General features: G+C 43.3%; 1 protein-coding gene across 1 annotated transcript in view; it reads left to right on the top strand.

Moving 5' to 3' along the window:
* Positions 1–18,008, top strand: part of CPNE9 (copine family member 9) — a 231,918-nt gene that overhangs the window by 82,031 nt on the left and 131,879 nt on the right. Inside the window, exon 5 of the mRNA XM_069736441.1 lies at positions 7,711–7,814. Coding sequence (XP_069592542.1) covers positions 7,711–7,814 — 104 coding nt within the window. The remainder of the gene's footprint in view (positions 1–7,710; positions 7,815–18,008) is intronic.

The raw sequence follows: 18,008 nt of genomic DNA, 5'->3' as shown, positions 1-18,008 counted from the left end.
GGTCCAGCCACCGTGACATCCCCAGAACTGAGCCAGCAGAGGACCGGTACCGAGTAACCTGCGGCCCTGCGTCTGGGGGCGCTCCACTGGCACCGGGCACCCTGCCTGCTCAGGGGCCCCATAGCGGCCAGGCGGCAGAGCAGGGAGATCGATTCTGCGCGCCGATACAGTTACAGTAGCGCAGCTCCGTGTGGGCCCCTCAGAGCACCGGGCCGCCCGCACCCTCTGTTTCCCGGTAGCTACGCAACTGGGTACGGCTTTGGAAAAAGGCAAGGGTAGTCTCGAAAGTTTCTGCTGATGCAACTGGATACCCTTCCCGTTTGTTTACCGGAAAATGAGAGTGAAGTGGGAAGGAAGTAAAAAGCAAAATCCATAGTCCTGAGAGATGAAGAAAAGGCGACAAAAAATATGAAGGACAGGGTGAAACTGAAGTAGCTCCATCCAGGTGTGTGTGGACTAATGGGTGGCATAGTGGGCACTCAGTCTACCCCACCCTTGGCTTGACAGATATTCAGCATGTTTACCCAGATCATCACGGACCTCCCAAACCCCTTTGACCATTCTCAAATAACGAGGACCACAATAACTATCCTCGATGTACCGCGGTTCTTGCGGAGAGGACTGTGATTCCATATTTTTCTATAGGACATTATGGTTGAATTCTTCTCGGCACTAACATCTTGATGGGTCTGGGGAGTGTGGGCCACTGCCAGACCTTAGTGGCGAGGGTGACTGACATCTCCCCGCTGCTTAGTGATTACATATGGTCGCCCACCTTGGTGTAGCATTGTAGGAACAGAATACCCCAGCAGATAATATCTGCTAATGAACTTGAGCTGGAGATGTACAAACCAAAACGAACTAAATGAGATCGGCATCTACTGGGAAATCTCGTCTTGGTCACGGCCGCCAGGAATCCAAATTGATGCATTTCATCTCGCTCGTTTCTGTCTGGCCTGATTTGATTAATTAGCCCCCCAGCCCCCTCCTGCCCTTGCTGTTTAAATACATGTATAAAATATACCGTAAGGGTTGAAATTCAATATATAAGCGAGGAAACATCCACGTGTGTACGGCTCTAATGAAATGATACTTAGTCAGCAAAAGGATGCATAAGAACTTAAAAAAGAGTGGATTGTTAGAAAATATTGCTGTTCTCACAGTGGCCACTAGAGCTGCCTACTTGTCAGCTTTGCTGTATAGACTGAGGCAAGATGCGCAGAGTCATCTCATCATTAGAGGGGGATTCAATGATAGCTGGATTGTAACACTACACAGTACAGTGTACACATAGCTAAGGCTCTGTATGCAGTTCTCCAGGAAAGAAAGCTATACTTAATCACTGGGGACTGAAATCTGTGAGAGGTCTATGTCAATTGAATCCAGTTTTTCAGCTGCCATAAGTCTAGAGAATATATTCGGCTTCCTATGACCTACATGTCCATATGGACGGCTTAGGAGGGTTGATCCTACTGAAAGATTCTGTCTGCAAAACGATAAAGGGAATCCCTAGACCTGTATTAAAAGATGTCTCCAGTTGGCTAATATGTATAGACCTCGGCCACTGGAGAAAACCAGCGCCTTCATTACCCAAAGCAGAAAGACCAGAAATTGCCATACAGTAGAGATTAATAATTCCATACAGTATTTGGATAATACCTCCATACAGTGTCCAATAATACTACTGTATATTGCCCACATAACAGTGCCATAGCCTAATAAAGTTAACAAGTTAGGAAAATATCCCTGGTGGTCTGGGGCAGTGAAGTGAGTTAATCCTCCGTTGGTCCAGACCAGTTAAAGTCTTCACGCTCCATTTTCCGGCTGCTCCTTGGTAATTGCCCAGTTTACAATAAAGAGACTATGAAATAAGTAACTTGAAGATGCAAAATCTGTAGTAGGTGCTGCACCCAATTCTCGGGGACCATCTCAACCCCCAAAGTTCACCCGATTCCTATTCCCCTGTGACTATGCACCCAACGTTCACCAACCTTCTGCAGTTTGGTCAATATTTTCTATGAAAGTCAACCATGGATTTGTATTTCTAAAATTTTTGCAAAAATTTAAGAATTTTAGATTTGTCGTCACACTAATTCTTTACACAAACACACGAGAGGAGAAGAACACAGGGTATAAAGTGAACCCCTGCCAAAAGTCCCTAATCCGGTGATTTTAAAGTGTTATTACCTAGCCATATAATAAGCGTTAACTTAATGATCACTGGGGGTCCGAGCACTGGAGCCACCAGTGAGATTTAAAGCAAGGTTCCGTAGGGGTCTTGAATGGATCCAAGACATGCATGCTCGACGGGGACTATCAGTAAAAGTTGAGTACGGTGCTTGGCTTTTTCTGGCAGTCCCGTAGACAGTGAATGGAGCAGAGGTTGAACAGTGGGAGTCCCACCAACCAGGAGAACAGGGTCTCTGAAATGCACAGTCAAAATGGAACACTGTTCATTCTCTATGAGACCACCTGAAAATGCTGAGAGCCGAGCCCGGCCATCTCCAACTGTCCCATAATAAGTGAATGGAGCAGCAGTAACATAGTAACATAGTTAGTAAGGCCGAAAAAAGACATTTGTCCATCCAGTTCAGCCTATATTCAATCATAATAAATCCCCAGATCTACGTCCTTCTACAGAACCTAATAATTGTATGATATAATATTGTTCTGCTCCAGGAAGACATCCAGGCCTCTCTTGAACCCCTCGACTGAGTTCGCCATCAGTGGTCATGCTCGATTCTGACGCGCTATTTCGAAGAGCCCTGTTCTTGGGACAATGGGGGTCACAGCAGTCAGACGGCTGCACAAAAACTAGCCCTTGTGTAGTCGAGCTGATAACCAGCGCACGAGGAGAATGTTTGTCCTCCTGTAGGTGGAATTAGCAAAATAAGACTGCACATGCGCTGATATATATATATATATATATATATATATATATATAAAAAATAATAATAAAAAAATAGATTCTGATGACGCACAAGTGAGCTTGGGACAGCCCTGGACTCTGGATCTGAGCTGTAGTACCGAGAACGGTCACTACATGGTGTATGGCGCTGTCATGTGTCGGCTCTGTGTACTGTGTATTGTAAAGTACAGTAGTAATGGCGCATCTAGGAAGTTGCCGGGTGGGTAGATCCTGTTGACCAGTTCCCTATAAAATTAGATTAGGGGGTTAGTTCCTGCTGACCAGTTCCTTATAAAATTACACCAGTGGGTTAAATTCTGCTGACCAGTTCCCTTTAAAATTACACTAGGGGGTAGTTCCTTCTGACCACTTTATTATAAAATTACACTGGGGGGGTAGATCCTGCTGACCAGTTCCTAATAAAATTACACTAGGAGGTTAAATCCTGCTGACCAGTTCCCTATAAAATTAAACTAGGGAGGTTGATCCTGCTGACCAGTTCCCAATAAAATTACACTAGGGGGGTTAGATCCTGCTGACCGATTCCCAATAAAATTACCCTATGAGGGTAGATCCTGCTAACTTATTCCTTGTAAAATAATATTAGAGGGTAGATCCTGCTGACCAGATCTTAATAAAAGAACACTATGAGGGTAGATCCTGTTGACCTAATGATATTAGAGGGTAGATCCTGCTGATCAGCTCCTAATTATATAGACACATAATATTGTGTTAGCAGCGTCTACCCTCATTAAGTGTAATCTATCCATAAGTCATGATTGCAAGGATAAAGCACATATGGCATATGATTTGCAAAGTGCAATTTCGCTCCTGGCCTCTCTAATGGGCCGGGGCAGGTAAGTTGGGCTCATTGCATATATACATGTAATGTTCTGAATTAGTCATACAGTTAAACAGAGCAGAATAAATGCAGAACTGGAAGACTGAGACCTGCTAAATTCACAGACGGAAGGGGGGAGGATTCGGCAGTACGCAGCCGGGATTACAGATACAAGGGAGGCAGGCTAACCTCAAAACTGCCACAGAATGGGATGCAGATGGCCGAGGAATTCCCCGTTACTGGGAAGTAATGATTTCATGAAATGCTGGAAGATTGCCCAATGTATTAAACATAACACTATGATTTTTTTTTCTGTGTACTCCTTTATCCTTTCATAATAAGGATTGACCAGAAGTATTTCGAAGTCAGCCGCTTGTAGGAAGCGAACACATTGCCCTATAGACCCTCCTGATATCATTAAAGGGATTTTTTCTTTTTCTATTAACATGATATTTTTAGGTTCATATTCATTTAAAAAAAAAAAATTATATCTATCTATCTATCTATCTATCTATCTATCTATCTATCTATCTATCTATCTATATATATATATATATATAGGATTCAAATTTCTTTTTTTTTTTACAAGTAGATCCAAATACCCAACATAGGCAAAGAGTTAACTCATAAAATCTTGACTGTCTGCAGCTGCCACTAGGGGGAGCTCAATGCATATGCACTGAGCTTTACTCTAACATAATATGCAGTAGGCGCCCCCTAGTGCTCAGTGCAGATTGACAAAATGATATTAGTTCACCCTTAGGGATACATTTTTTATAACTTAAAATGCATGTATTTTTGGCTAAAAATGATTTTTGGAATTGGGTTTTATGAAAAAATTTGCACCATTTGCCTTCCATTGCTAATTTGTGACACTGTTTATTGCTGGCTGCAGAATAGGTTACCTGAGAATCGGTCAGTGAGCTCATTCTGAAGTTCCAATGGGAGAGCCCCCCGTATTTTTTTTAAGCTCCTCAGCTTATTTATGACCAGAGACTACATAAAAGTTGAATATGCTGGGAAACAAAGCCTGTATAAGCCAAATGGTACAACATTTTTAATGAAAACCAATTGGAAAAATGATTTTTAGCACCTACTACATGCATTAAGTTTAAAAAATGGCAGTATACAGAACATGTCAGAGAAAATAGCTTGGAACTGAACAGACCCCCATCGTTCAGTAACTTTTCACCTGTCCTATTGATAAGTTTGGACAACCCCATTAAAGTCCTCACGTGTGAACATACCCGTTAGCTTTTTCCGTGCAGTACTTTGTATGGTTGCGGTTACTTTTTTATTTTTTATTTAGTGGATATGTTTCAGAGCTACAAAACAAGTTTGGATGTATTTTTAATTAATGAAAACTTTTTTTGTTATTTTTTTCTTTCGCAAAAAATACAGCTCATCGCATTCTGCATTTAAATGACTCATTACCGTAAGTGATCAGCGGATACTTTTACTTCAAATGTCAGATGTGCCGTTCATTAGCATTCCTCCGCACCATCAAATTCTTGTTTGTGTTTTGTACACAGAATTCATATTTAGGATTTTGGAAGGATCCACATGTTAGAGACTTCATTTGTATGCGCGGATGTGTCTGGAAGATACAGAAAATTCTCCCTTCCTTGCAAAAAAAAAAAAAGTCTATTTTTCTAAACGGTGGGGGTCAGCGCCTCTCCTGCTCGGACCCCCTTCTGTTCGGACGTTCGGCACATGGATATTTGTTTTTCTTCCAGAGGTTAAAGACCCATCCTGATCCTAATGGTGGCTGCACGTCAAGCCCCTTCTGCTGTAATTGACCAGCTGATACACTGTGACGAACTGCGCACCTGTGTCAGATGGACATGATCAAGGCTGGATTTCAGCTTCTATATCATTGGTAGATCATCCCTAACCTATGGCCTTACCAGCTGCAGGGGGGAATGGAAGCAAAAAAGCTAAGACCTGTCCAACTACAGGGTGGGTCATATAAACTAGCCCCCCGCCTCACATGTGCGTTGCGGCCAGGTGACGATTATCAGGCCTCATTCATGAGAACTGACAGCTCTAAGAAATGACCAAGGTGCGTTGTCTCCTTCCTTCCTATATGCGAAGGGCAGTAGTGTCATGTGAGTCCAACATGTTGTATAGTGATAATGGAGACCCCACAGCATCAGTCACAGAAACACGACCGTACTGCTGCTCAATAATTGGACCTTCCCATTCTACCAAAAAAGAAGGATTGATGGTTTGGCGTAAAAAACATCCACATGTTCAGACGTTCATCTTTGTTCCAGGAGAGGTTTAAAGAAGCCTCAGGAAATCGATGCAAAAATTATCTGCATGACAACGTTTCGCCCGTGTAGTGAAATCACTTCACCTGGGGCCATCCTGAATGTCAGCAGTGCAAGGAGTAAAGGAGGGGGATAAACAGAAGGGTCCAGCATATTTGCAATTGACTGGATAAGATCGTTGGTGAAAATTTGGAAGTAATTTTTCATTTCTGAGCTGCATCGACAGTTACTTCACCATCCGGAAAAAAAATAAAATAATAATTTGGGGTACCGCTATGGGTACTTGGAGTGTGGCTTCAATGGTCTTTGATGATAATGTGAACACCGATGTGTAAAAGAAGGTGATCGTGAGGAGGAGGATTTTTTTTTTCCAGGGTCCTCACTGTTTAAGCAGAATGAGCAGATTTGTCAATGCTAAATGGGTCCTGTAGGCCATTGAAGTGAATGGGAGCTGAGGTGCAGTACCAGAGAATGGCCACTGCACAGTGTACGGAGCTGTGCTACATCCAACATGCAGCCAGCTGATTGGTCAGGGTCCTGAGTATCGGATCACCTCCGATCTGGTATTAATGTTCTATCCTAAGGATAAGACTTCAATATATATATATATAAATCCTGCACAGCCCGTTTAACATTGGCATAAATTGGAGTAAAGTAATATTCATGGCACCGTGAGCCACTTACAATAACTGTTTAACTGTTGGTTCCTCTCCTCATTATCAGCGCCGCTGCCCTTTAGCTCCATTAATGGCAATGATTACGGAGGGACATCGTCCTAATCTAGGCTGCAGAAGCCACAGAAAATGTAAATATAATTAAAGTTATTAAGCTCAACGCAATGTTCTTCTGCAGTCCCCAGCTCATTAAAATCCAAGCCTTCTGATTGGTCGGCTGCTCGGCGGCTTCGCTGTTGTTTTCAGTGACCGGCAATCGCAGGGAATCAATGTATTAGATAATGGTCGATACTAATGATTTATCTCCCCGGAAGACCCTGAGCGTCGATACTGCACTAACCCTAACATTTCCAATTAAAAAATGGGAGTATTTGCCATATTGACATATCGGTTCTCGTCAAGGTTCATCCTGCAGCTGACAAGTGTCTGGGGAAAAAATAGATTTCGATATCGAACGGAATTAAAGAAACACTATGGGCAAACCGTATACAATGAAAAGAATCCTTACTCTTATTTATCAATATATTTGTGCATTTCCAGTAGGAATTATAGAAAAACAGCACAATGCAGATTGTGTTTAGATGTATTGTGTAGGTAATGAATCTATAGATCTAATAGAATATTGGTTTATTATACCAAGCTCCAGTTCCCCTGTATAGCCATAAAATTAAATGGTAAAATTCTGACTGCCTGTAGCCACCACTAGGGGGAGCTCACTGCACACTGTTTTATCATTTGGCACAATGTTGTATGCACTAGCACTCATCAGCTCCCCCTAGTGGTTGCTCCAGACAGCCGGAATTCTATCTAACTTTTCATCTGAGCAGTTGATCTGGAGTTCTCTATCAGGAAAATGGTGTTCTGACAAAGATAAAGCCTAAAGATTACACAAAGATCCACTTTAAGTTACATTTCCCTTTAAACATAGTTACAGAAAGCCGTTTACCTTTAATGATTGTTTCCTTGCTTATTGCTACAGGGGACTAAGAGCGACATATTTTGTATTTCTCACAGTTCGGACGGACGGAGGTTATTGATAACACGCTGAATCCAGATTTTGTCCGCAAATTCGTGCTGGATTATTTCTTTGAAGAGAAGCAGAACCTGAGGTTTGACGTGTGAGTATTTTACATAATTTCAATGATTATATTGCAGCATAAAATTTCAAAATAGCCAAAAATAAAAACCTCCTACACTGGGCCGTTATACCTCCTATACTGGGCTGTTATATCTCCTACACTGGGCTGTTATATTTCCTATACTGGGCTGTTATACCTCCTACACTGGGCCGTTATATCTCCTACACTGGGCCGTTATACCTCCTACACTGGGCCGTTATACCTCCTGCCCTGGGCTGTTATACCTCCTACCCTGGGCAGTTATACCTCCTACACTGGGCCGTTATATCTCCTACACTGGGCCGTTATACCTCCTACACTGGGCTGTTATACCTCCTGCCCTGGGCTGTTATACCTCCTACCCTGGGCTGTTATACCTCCTACCCTGGGCTGTTATACCTCCTACCCTGGGCCGTTACACTGGGCAGTTATACCTCCTACACTGGGCCATTATACCTCCTACACTGGGCAGTTATACCTCCTACACTGGGCCATTATACCTCCTACACTGGGCAGTTATACCTCCTACACTGGGCCATTATACCTCCTATACTGGGCAGTTATACCTCCTACACCAGGCCATTATACCTCCTACACCGGGCCATTATACCTCCTACACCGGACCGTTATACCTCCTACACTGGGCTGTTATACCTCCTACACTGGGCCGTTATACCTCCTACACTGGGCCATTATACCTCCTACACTGGGCCATTATACCTCCTACACCGGACCGTTATACCTCCTACACTGGGCCGTTATACCTCCTACACTGGGCCGTTATACCTCCTACACTGGGCCATTATACCTCCTACACTGGGCCATTATACCTCCTACACCGGACCGTTATACCTCCTACACTGGGCCGTTATACCTCCTACACTGGGCCGTTATACCTCCTTCACTGGGCAGTTATACCTCCTACACCGGACCGTTATACCTCCTACACCGGACCGTTATACCTCCTACACTGGGCAGTTATACCTCCTACACCGGACCGTTATACCTCCTACACCGGACCGTTATACCTCCTACACTGGGCAGTTATACCTCCTACACTGGGCAGTTATACCTCCTACACCGGACCGTTATACCTCCTACACTGGGCCGTTATACCTCCTACACTGGGCAGTTATATCTCCTACACTGGGCCGTTATACCTCCTACACTGAGCTGTTCATGTATAGCGATGACAATGACTTCTACGTGTATTAGGGACTGGAGAGAATGTGGGACAGTCAGGATGTATTGAGAGATATTAGTTACTGTGTCAACAACATCCCCTGTCCTGTTGGGGGGATGCCTAGTAACCCTTCCCTGCCAGGGGGACCGTTACTTGTAAGATGTGGATCTATTTATAATACATATCTCTGTGTCGGTGACCGACGCACACCGTGGCCATCCGGCTCCTTACCGAGAAACGCTCAATAAATTATTACCGAAAAAAAGATAGATGGATCAAAGATAGAAAGATCGATAAATAAAAAGATCGTTAAATAGATAAATTGATAATAATAATCTTTATTTATATAGCGCCAACATAGTCCACAGGGCTTTACAGTTTAACAGCTTCAATCACAACAGTCATAAGTAACCATGGTAACAATACAATAATTAAAGCAACACAAGCCGCCCCTGCTCGTTAGAGCTTACAATCTACAATGAGGAGGGGGAGATACAAAGTACAGGTGTGTATTTACAATGATGTATTTACAATCATGGTCCAGCCATCTTCAGGGGGTGGGGGATAGATGGAAGTAGTAAATGGGCTACACACAAACATAATGAGTTTGATTAGTGAACGTGGTAGGCCGCACTGAACAAATGTGTTTTGAGGGAGCGCCTAAAACTATGGAAATTGTGGATGGTCCTAATATTTTGGGGTAGAGCATTCCAGAGGATTGGCGCAGCACGGGAGAAGTCTTGTAGTCAGGAGTGGGAGGTACGGATTAGTGCAGAGGTTAGTTGAAAGTCCATTGCAGAGCGCAGAGGTCTGTTAGGCCGATAGACAGAAATGAGGGAGGAGATGTAAGGGGGTGCCGCACTGTGGAGAGCTTTGTGGGTGAGAACAAGTACTTTGAATTGTATCCTGTAATGAATGGGCAGCCAGTGTAACGACTGGCGAAGAGCGGACGCGTCCGAGTAACGATTAGCCAGATAGACGACCCTGGCTGCTGCATTAAGGATGGACTGGAGAGGGGAAAGTCGAGTGAGGGGGAGGCCAATTAATAGAGCATTGCAGTAGTCCAGGCGGGAGTGGATCAGGGCGACAGTGAGGGTTCTTGTTGTTTCCCTGGTGAGAAAAGGGCAGGTTCTAGAGATGTTCTTTAGGTGTAAGCGGCACGAGCGGGCAAGGGATTGTATATGGGAGGTGAAGGAGAGATCGGAGTCAGACATAACACCCAGACAGCGCGCCTGCTGCCGGGGTGTTATTATGGTGCCACCCACGGAGAGGGAAACGTCAGGTTTAGGGAGATTAGTAGATGGCGGGAGCAGAAGAAGTTCAGTTTTGGAGAGGTTGAGTTTCAGATCGGACATGATGTTGGAGACTGCGGACAGTCAGTGGTGTTCTGTTCTGATCATAGCTAGATAAGTAAATGGATAAAAAAAATATAAAATAGATAACAGATAAATCATAGATGGATCAAATAGTAAACAAGTAGAGAGGTAAATATTAGATATATAATTGAAGAATCAATTGATATAGAATGAAAGAACAATAGATAAACAGACAAGATGTTCTTGCATGAAATATGTTTCTAATTGGAACTTTTTTTTTTGTATAATCAAACAATATTCCCCCATGTCTAGGAATGAAATTAATTCCCCTTTTTATTGATTGCTTGGTGTATAACATGAAATTACAAACCTCCAGTGTCTCATTGAAGAACAGAAAGGTCCAAGATGTTAAAACATAGACATATCTACACATACTGGGAATAGTGAAGAGTCTGGAATTACACGTGTAGATTATGAGCACCGGAGATACAATTGTTTACATATACATGGGTCATATATTATTGGGATGCCTTCATGATATGCAGTAGTCCTGAGTGGTTATCACTGGATGGGCACCGCCATATCCTAAATCCATGTTAAACTGATCTGTAATATCAAGAAGATATCGCTAACTATTCCCTAGGGGGCGGGGACAGCTACTCAGGGGCGTAGATTAAGAAGGAGTCTCATCTGCATATTCAGAATTGATCATTATCTATTACTCTTCTCCTTGATCACTCATAATTTTTTTGTGTCGCGTGAATTGTTGCAATCTGCTCAGTGACACATTGCCAAACCCTTTATCATTGTTTCATTTGTGAATATTCTTGCTAATGGACTAAAAAAATCATTTGTATGATCTATATTGTTAGATCAGTGATGGGACCTGATAATTGCCAAACAATTATCAAGCAATTTAGGATTTAATTGTTGAAAAAAAAATGAAAGTGGACAATAACTCGGTGGCCATGGGCCTTTATACCAAAGACTGTTGTGGTAAATGATAAACAAATTGTAATATTGCCCTTCCACAGGGCATTCCAGGATGAGTACAGTGAGCTTTCTGGCAATTGTAGCGACATTGGAGAAAATATATAGGGCCATTACACCCTTTCCTGCTAAACGCAGGACCAAAAAGGCCCGTATTGTCCAAAAAGATAATGGGTCATTAAGGATCTACAGAAAGCAAACTGTGAGCAGTAGCATTTCAGTACCCCAAACGGGGTCATTTAAAGACTTGCTGTAAATATGTAATTTGTTTACCCGGTCTTAATGCCACTGTTTTCTTGATTCCGAGAATATTTTTCCTTTGTTCCTGCGCCTCTCCGTTCCCGATATATGGCCCTCTTTTCCCTGTATGGTCTATTTAACCAGATGGGTGTGGTCTTCAACACGTCTTGTTAAGGATCACACCCACTTGGCTAAGACTTGTATTACAAAGAAGAGGCCGTATCTCTGGAATGGAAAGGTGCAGGAACAAAAGAAAAACAATGCCGAGTTCAGGAGAACAGGGACATTAAAACCAGGTAAAACATATATATATTTTTGGCAAGTGACAGGTCCACTTTAGGACCTCCTCCTAAGGACCTGGAATGCTAATTTTTGCATGGAGTTTTAAAACATATTTTGTAGTTCAGTTCACAAGTCTGGCCTGGCAAAATCAGAACTGCAGGCAAGTATAAGACATTGTATAGATTAACGGTGGGCTCTCATGGGGGCTAAGGAACCCTACTCCAAGGATCAAGGACAGAGGTAAAAAAAAAAATTGGAGCCCTACGGTCGTGGAGTGGAGGGGTGTGATAACATGAAGCAGAATTAGGAGAAGGCTTCTTTTCAGAGTCATAGGTCATGGAAGGGGAATGGTAGCAGCCACAAACTGGCTATGGGGCCAAAAGGCACGTGGTACGGTAGGGTGCGGACTCACCTCATTCTGTTGTATCATGAAGTCCATTTGTAGTGAATAAAGCAGCAGATTATCCGCTATTTGAGTAAGTTCCATTGACCGACTCGGGGATCCGCTTGCTCACCTGCAGCTGTATGTGCGAGCACGTTCAATGTAATCATCAGCATAGTATGTGGCCCTCAGCAGGGACTCGGATAGAGATGCTGCATATACAGACGTTGGCGTTGAGGGACCGGTGTGAATAATGCGAAAGGAGAATTTCACCAGGAAACAACTTGTATCGACCTCAGAATCAGGGGGGGAAGGGGAAGAGGCGCAGATTTACTTGTCAATCTTTACGTTGCTTTTGTCAGGCTAAAAAAAGCTGAATGATGTCAGACAAGAAAACATCAGTATTTCCAGCGTGTTCGAGGTATATACACGGAGGGGCACCGAGCTATGTATGAATACAGATACATCTGTCTTGTGGAGAACTGTCAGTTGTGTGTTAAAACCCTTTCTTTTCATGCCGATTTCTTCCAGGCTGCTGACCACATTGATTTCTCACCAAATAGTTACATATAGTTCCATAGTATTGTAGAAAAAAGCTGCATATCCACAAGTTTAACTGAGGGATGGGAGAGGAGGAGAAGAAGGGTAATTGTATGACCATAATGCATGAACCCAGATCCTTCTCCACAAGTGACTCTCCTAGTTTCACTCCCCTAGAACATATGATATCTGCATATTATTATACTCAGATCCTTCTCTACAAGAGACTCTCCTAGTTTTACTCCCCTAGAACATATGATATCTGCATATTATTATACTCAGATCCTTCTCTACAAGTGACTCTCCTAGTTTTACTCCCCTAGAACATATGATATCTGCATATTATTATACTCAGATCCTTCTCTACAAGAGACTCTCCTAGTTTTACTCCACGTAGAACATACAGTATGATGTCTGCATATTATTACACCCAGATCCTTCTCTACAAGTGGCTCTCCTAATTTTACTCCCCTAGAACATATGATGTCTGCATATTATTACACACAGATCCTTCTCTACAAGTGACTTTCCTAGTTTTACTCATCATAGAACATATGATGTCCATATATTATTATACCCAGATCCTTCTCTACAAGTTACTCTCCTAGTTTTACTCATCATAGAACATATGATATCTGCATAGTATTATACTCAGATCCTTCTCTACAAGTGACTCTCCTAGTTTTATTCTCCCTAGAACATATGATGTCTGCATATTATTACACCCAGATCCTTCTCCACAAGTGACTCTCCTAGTTTTACTCCACATAGAACATATGATGTCTGCATATTATTACACCCAGATCCTTCTCTACAAGTGACTCTCCTAGTTTTACTCCCCTTGAACACATGATATCTGCATATTATACCCAGATCCTTCTCTACAAGTGACTCTCCTAGTTTTACTCCCCTAAAACATATGATGTCCAGATATTATTACACCCAGATCCTTCTCCACAAGTGAATCTCCTAGTTTTACTCCCCTAGAACATACAATGTCTGCATATTACTATACCAAGATCCTTCTCTACAAGTGACTCTCCTAGTTTTACTTCCCAAAAAATATATGATGTCCATATATTATTATACTCAGATCCTTCTCTATAAGTGACCCTCCTAGTTTTACTCCCCTAGAACAGGGGTCCCCAACTCCAGTCCTCAAGGCCCACCAACATGTCATGTTTTCAGGATTTCCTTAGTCTTGCCCAGGTAATAATTGCATCACCTGTGCAATGCAAAGGAAATCCTGAAAACATGACCTGTTGGTGGGCCTTGAGGACTGGAGTTGGGGACCCCTGCACTAGAACATACAATGTCTGCATATTACTATACCAAGATCCTTCTCTATAAGTGACTCTCCTAGTTTTACTTCCCAACAAATATATGATTTCCGCATAATGTTATCCTCAGATCCTTCTCTACAAGTGACTTTCCTAGTTTTACTCCTCTAGAACATATGATGTAAAAAAGATACCCAGATCCTTCTCTACAGGTGACTCTCCTAGTTTTACTCTCCCTAGAACAGGGGTCTCCAACTCCAGTCCTCAAGGCCCACCAACAGGTCATGTTTTCAGGATTTCCTTTGCATTGCACAGGTGATGCAATTATTACCTGGGCAAGACTAAGGAAATCCTGAAAACATGACATGTTGGTGGGCCTTGAGGACTGGAGTTGGGGACCCCTGCCCTAGAACATATGATGTCTGCATATTATTGTACCTCTTTAAATCTCCCATCGTCTAATGATTATGAGACGACTCTGCTGACAGCGTCCCAATCAACACAGCGAAGCAAAAACAATGAACTGTATGTTTTTTGTGTGCTGTCTAATGTCCACCATGAAATCTACACTAAAATATAATGCTGGCATCACCCAAGAAATTGGCAATTTTAATTTTCCTCCAACCTCAAAAATAACTTTCACCCTGTACAGCGTCTTCCGCTGCCTTCCCTTGCTACTTTCTCTCCTAGTCTTGCAGAGTGAGGAGTTTTGCTCTGGATAATTACATTTCTAGCAGTAGGGCGAGCACTGTTTATGGTCTGGTATGTGGAGCAGTAAGATTAATTGTCCCCAGAGACAATGAGATCCCCCTCCGCGGCAGCAAGCAAATAACATTATTGCATGGTGTGTAATTAAATTCCCCGGCAATGGGATTTGTAATGTGCATAACCCAGATGTTTTACTATAATTATTGTTATTTATTTATACAGCACGTACAGATATTATAGAGCGGCGGACTATTACACAATTAGATGACACACACATATCACTGAAGAAAAGTTTACGAGTTCTGGCTTGCTGCCTGCATAGGTGTCAGTCTTTACTGTCATGTTGGCATTATATTCATGAATCAGGTAAATGAAGATGAACAGTTTCTCTTTCCAGGGAGGGAAGCGCAGCCCCTCTCACCTTACTCTCTCTTGCTTACTGCCCTTATAAGTGTCAGTCTTTACTGTAGTTTGAATTATATTCATGAATCAGGAGGTACAGCATGAACTAATCTCTTGTACTGGGGGAAAGAGATTGATAGTGAGTAGTGACTTCTAGGACACAGGCTGTCATTATGAAACTGTATTTATGCATCAGGAATATCAGGATGAACAGCGTCTCTCCAAAGGTGGGAAAGTATTTGCAAAATACAACTCTGCAGGCTTCGTCTTTTCCTTTAGAAGTGTCAGTATTTACTGTAATTTTGGCATTACATTCCTGAATTTGGAAGATCGGTATGAACAAAATACTTCTACAGCAGTGGTCTCAACTTATAGCACTCCGACTGTTGCAAGACTACAACTCCCAGAATTTCCTTCAATTATAAGTCTACGTCTTGGTTATATATCCGTTATACATCAGGTAGATCGGGATGAAGAATGTCCCTTCATATCTGTGGTCTCAAATCTGTGCCGCTCCAGCTGTTGTGAAACTACAACTCCCAGCATGCCCTGACAGCCCACATTTTTTTTAATAATTATTAGTATTTACTGTGGTTTTGGTTTTTTTTATGCATGAATCGGGATGATTAGGATGAACAATATCCCCTCAATAGCAGTGGTCTTCAATCTGTGACTCCTCAGCTGTTGCAAAACTACAACTCCCAGCGTGCCCTGAAAAGCCTGGCTTGTGGCTATTTTTCTATTGCAGTGGTTTTTAACCTATGGCTCTCTGGTTTTTGTAAAACTACAACTCCCAGCATGACTTGACGGTCTGTGGCTGTTCCTCTATAGCTGTGCTCTATAACTTGTGGCACTTGCAAAACTACAACTCCCAACAAGCATTGAAAACCTAGCATTTGCCAATCCCTCTGTTGCAGTGCTCTCCAGCTTTTGCAAAACTACAACTCCCAGCATGCACTGACAGCCTGGCATTTGGCAATCCCTCTAAGGCAGCGGTCTCCAACTTGTGGCTTTCCAAACTACAACTCCCAACATGCACTGTCAGCCTAGCATGTGACTCTTCCTGTGTTATAGTGGTCTCCAACTCTTGCAAAACTACAACTCCCAGCATGCACTGTCAGCCTGGCATGTGACTCTTCCTCTGTTATAGTGGTCTCTACCTCTTGCAAAACTACAACCCCCAGCATAGCCTGACATCCTGCAGCTGATAACGCATGCTAGGAGTTGTAGTTTTGCAGCAGCTGGCGATCCACGGATTGGCGACAGCCATGATACCGCACCTCTGACTTTAGCTTGTGGGGGTCTTCAGACCTAGCGGGTCTCCCCGGCACGCGGTGGCTTATTATCATTAGCACCATTGTAAATATATGTCATGGGGGAAGGGCACCTGCTTTATTCTGCCCAGCAAGCTGCAACAACGCATAAATATTTAGCAGCGTCTGGGATGACGATGACAAAGTATAGAAAAAGCCTCACCAGCCCGTGAGTGGCAGCGCGAAACCGCCATCCAACCCTTTCTTCTCTGGCACCGGGCCGAAAAGGTCAAACTTCCGTTGCATGCCAGTGAATGGACCGTACCGCTGGGATTCCAGAGCTGCCAAGTGTCACTCATGCATTCTGCTGCTCGCGGGGCGATTGGAATAATTTCACACTTTTCGGCGTAGTTAGGGGAGCGCGCCGCCAGCTACATGGTCATTTAGAATGTGACGGCTTTAGAGCGTTAACTTTTGGAGCCATGTGCTCGCTTCTCGTCTCATGCTAATTTATGCTAATTGCTTCCTGTCGCTTTCGGGAGATGACAGATTTTCTGGTCGAGGTACGGAGGTGATTTCTTTTGCCGCCATAAGAAGTCGAGAAGTCGGAGGAATCTTTTCTCCCTGCAAGGGAAGGAGGTGATGGAGGTGGAGGGAAGGGGGACAAAGCTAAATTTAAAGACACATTGGACTGAGTTAAAAATAAAATAGATGTCTGGGCAGAATTCGGATGGCAGCCATGAGACCCATCAGGAGATAATGGTGAGCGGATGCAACAGCGCAGAGAATGAGGAGACAGTGGCAACTTCACCAACACTTATTTGATTTACACAATCAAAGGGCGCCTATGGCACAGAATCAATGCATACAATAAACATTAAAATACACTACATTTGGCTACACGGAATATTCACGCAATTCTAGCTGCACACTCCTATTCTTATTATTACAACTAAACACTAGTATCATCAACGGCGTCTTGGTCCTAATGTCTTAACCGTAAGAGCATCACCGACACTATCGGGCCCGATACCTCTGTCACCCAATATGAAATGTGATACAGGCCCCAACGTGAGTCTACGATTCTCCGCCATTAAGCCTCAAGATCCAGATCACTTTGCACGCCCCCCTCACACTGGTCCCCTCCGTCTCCTGAAGCATGGTCTCGGTCCCTTGGTTTTGTACTGTACGTCTACACTGGAAGTGGCATCTCACACAGACGTCCCTCTTCTGCAACCTGATGGTCTCCCTTTCATCCCCACCTCTGCTCACTCAGCTTGTATTTCTCAACTCCGGTCTCTCGTTCCCGATCACTTGGATCTGGTCTCTCAGTTACTTCGTTTGGATCTGGTCTCTCAATTCCTTCGTTTGGATCTGGTCTCTCGGTTCCTTCATTTGGATCTGGTCTCTCGGTTCCTTCACTCAAATCTGGTCTGTTGGGTCCTTCATTCGGATCTGGCCTCTTAGTTCATTCATTTGGACCTGGTCTCTCGGTTGCTTCAATCAGCTCTGGTCTATTGGTTCCTTCATTCGGATCTGGTCTCTCGGTTCCTTCAATTGGATCTAGTCTCTCGGTTCCTTCATTTGTATCTGGTCTCTCAGTTCCTTAATTTCACTC

Source organism: Ranitomeya imitator, chromosome 8 (assembly GCF_032444005.1).
Source record: "Ranitomeya imitator isolate aRanImi1 chromosome 8, aRanImi1.pri, whole genome shotgun sequence".
Lineage (NCBI taxonomy): Eukaryota > Metazoa > Chordata > Amphibia > Anura > Dendrobatidae > Ranitomeya > Ranitomeya imitator.
This window is presented reverse-complemented; position numbering and strand designations above follow the sequence as displayed.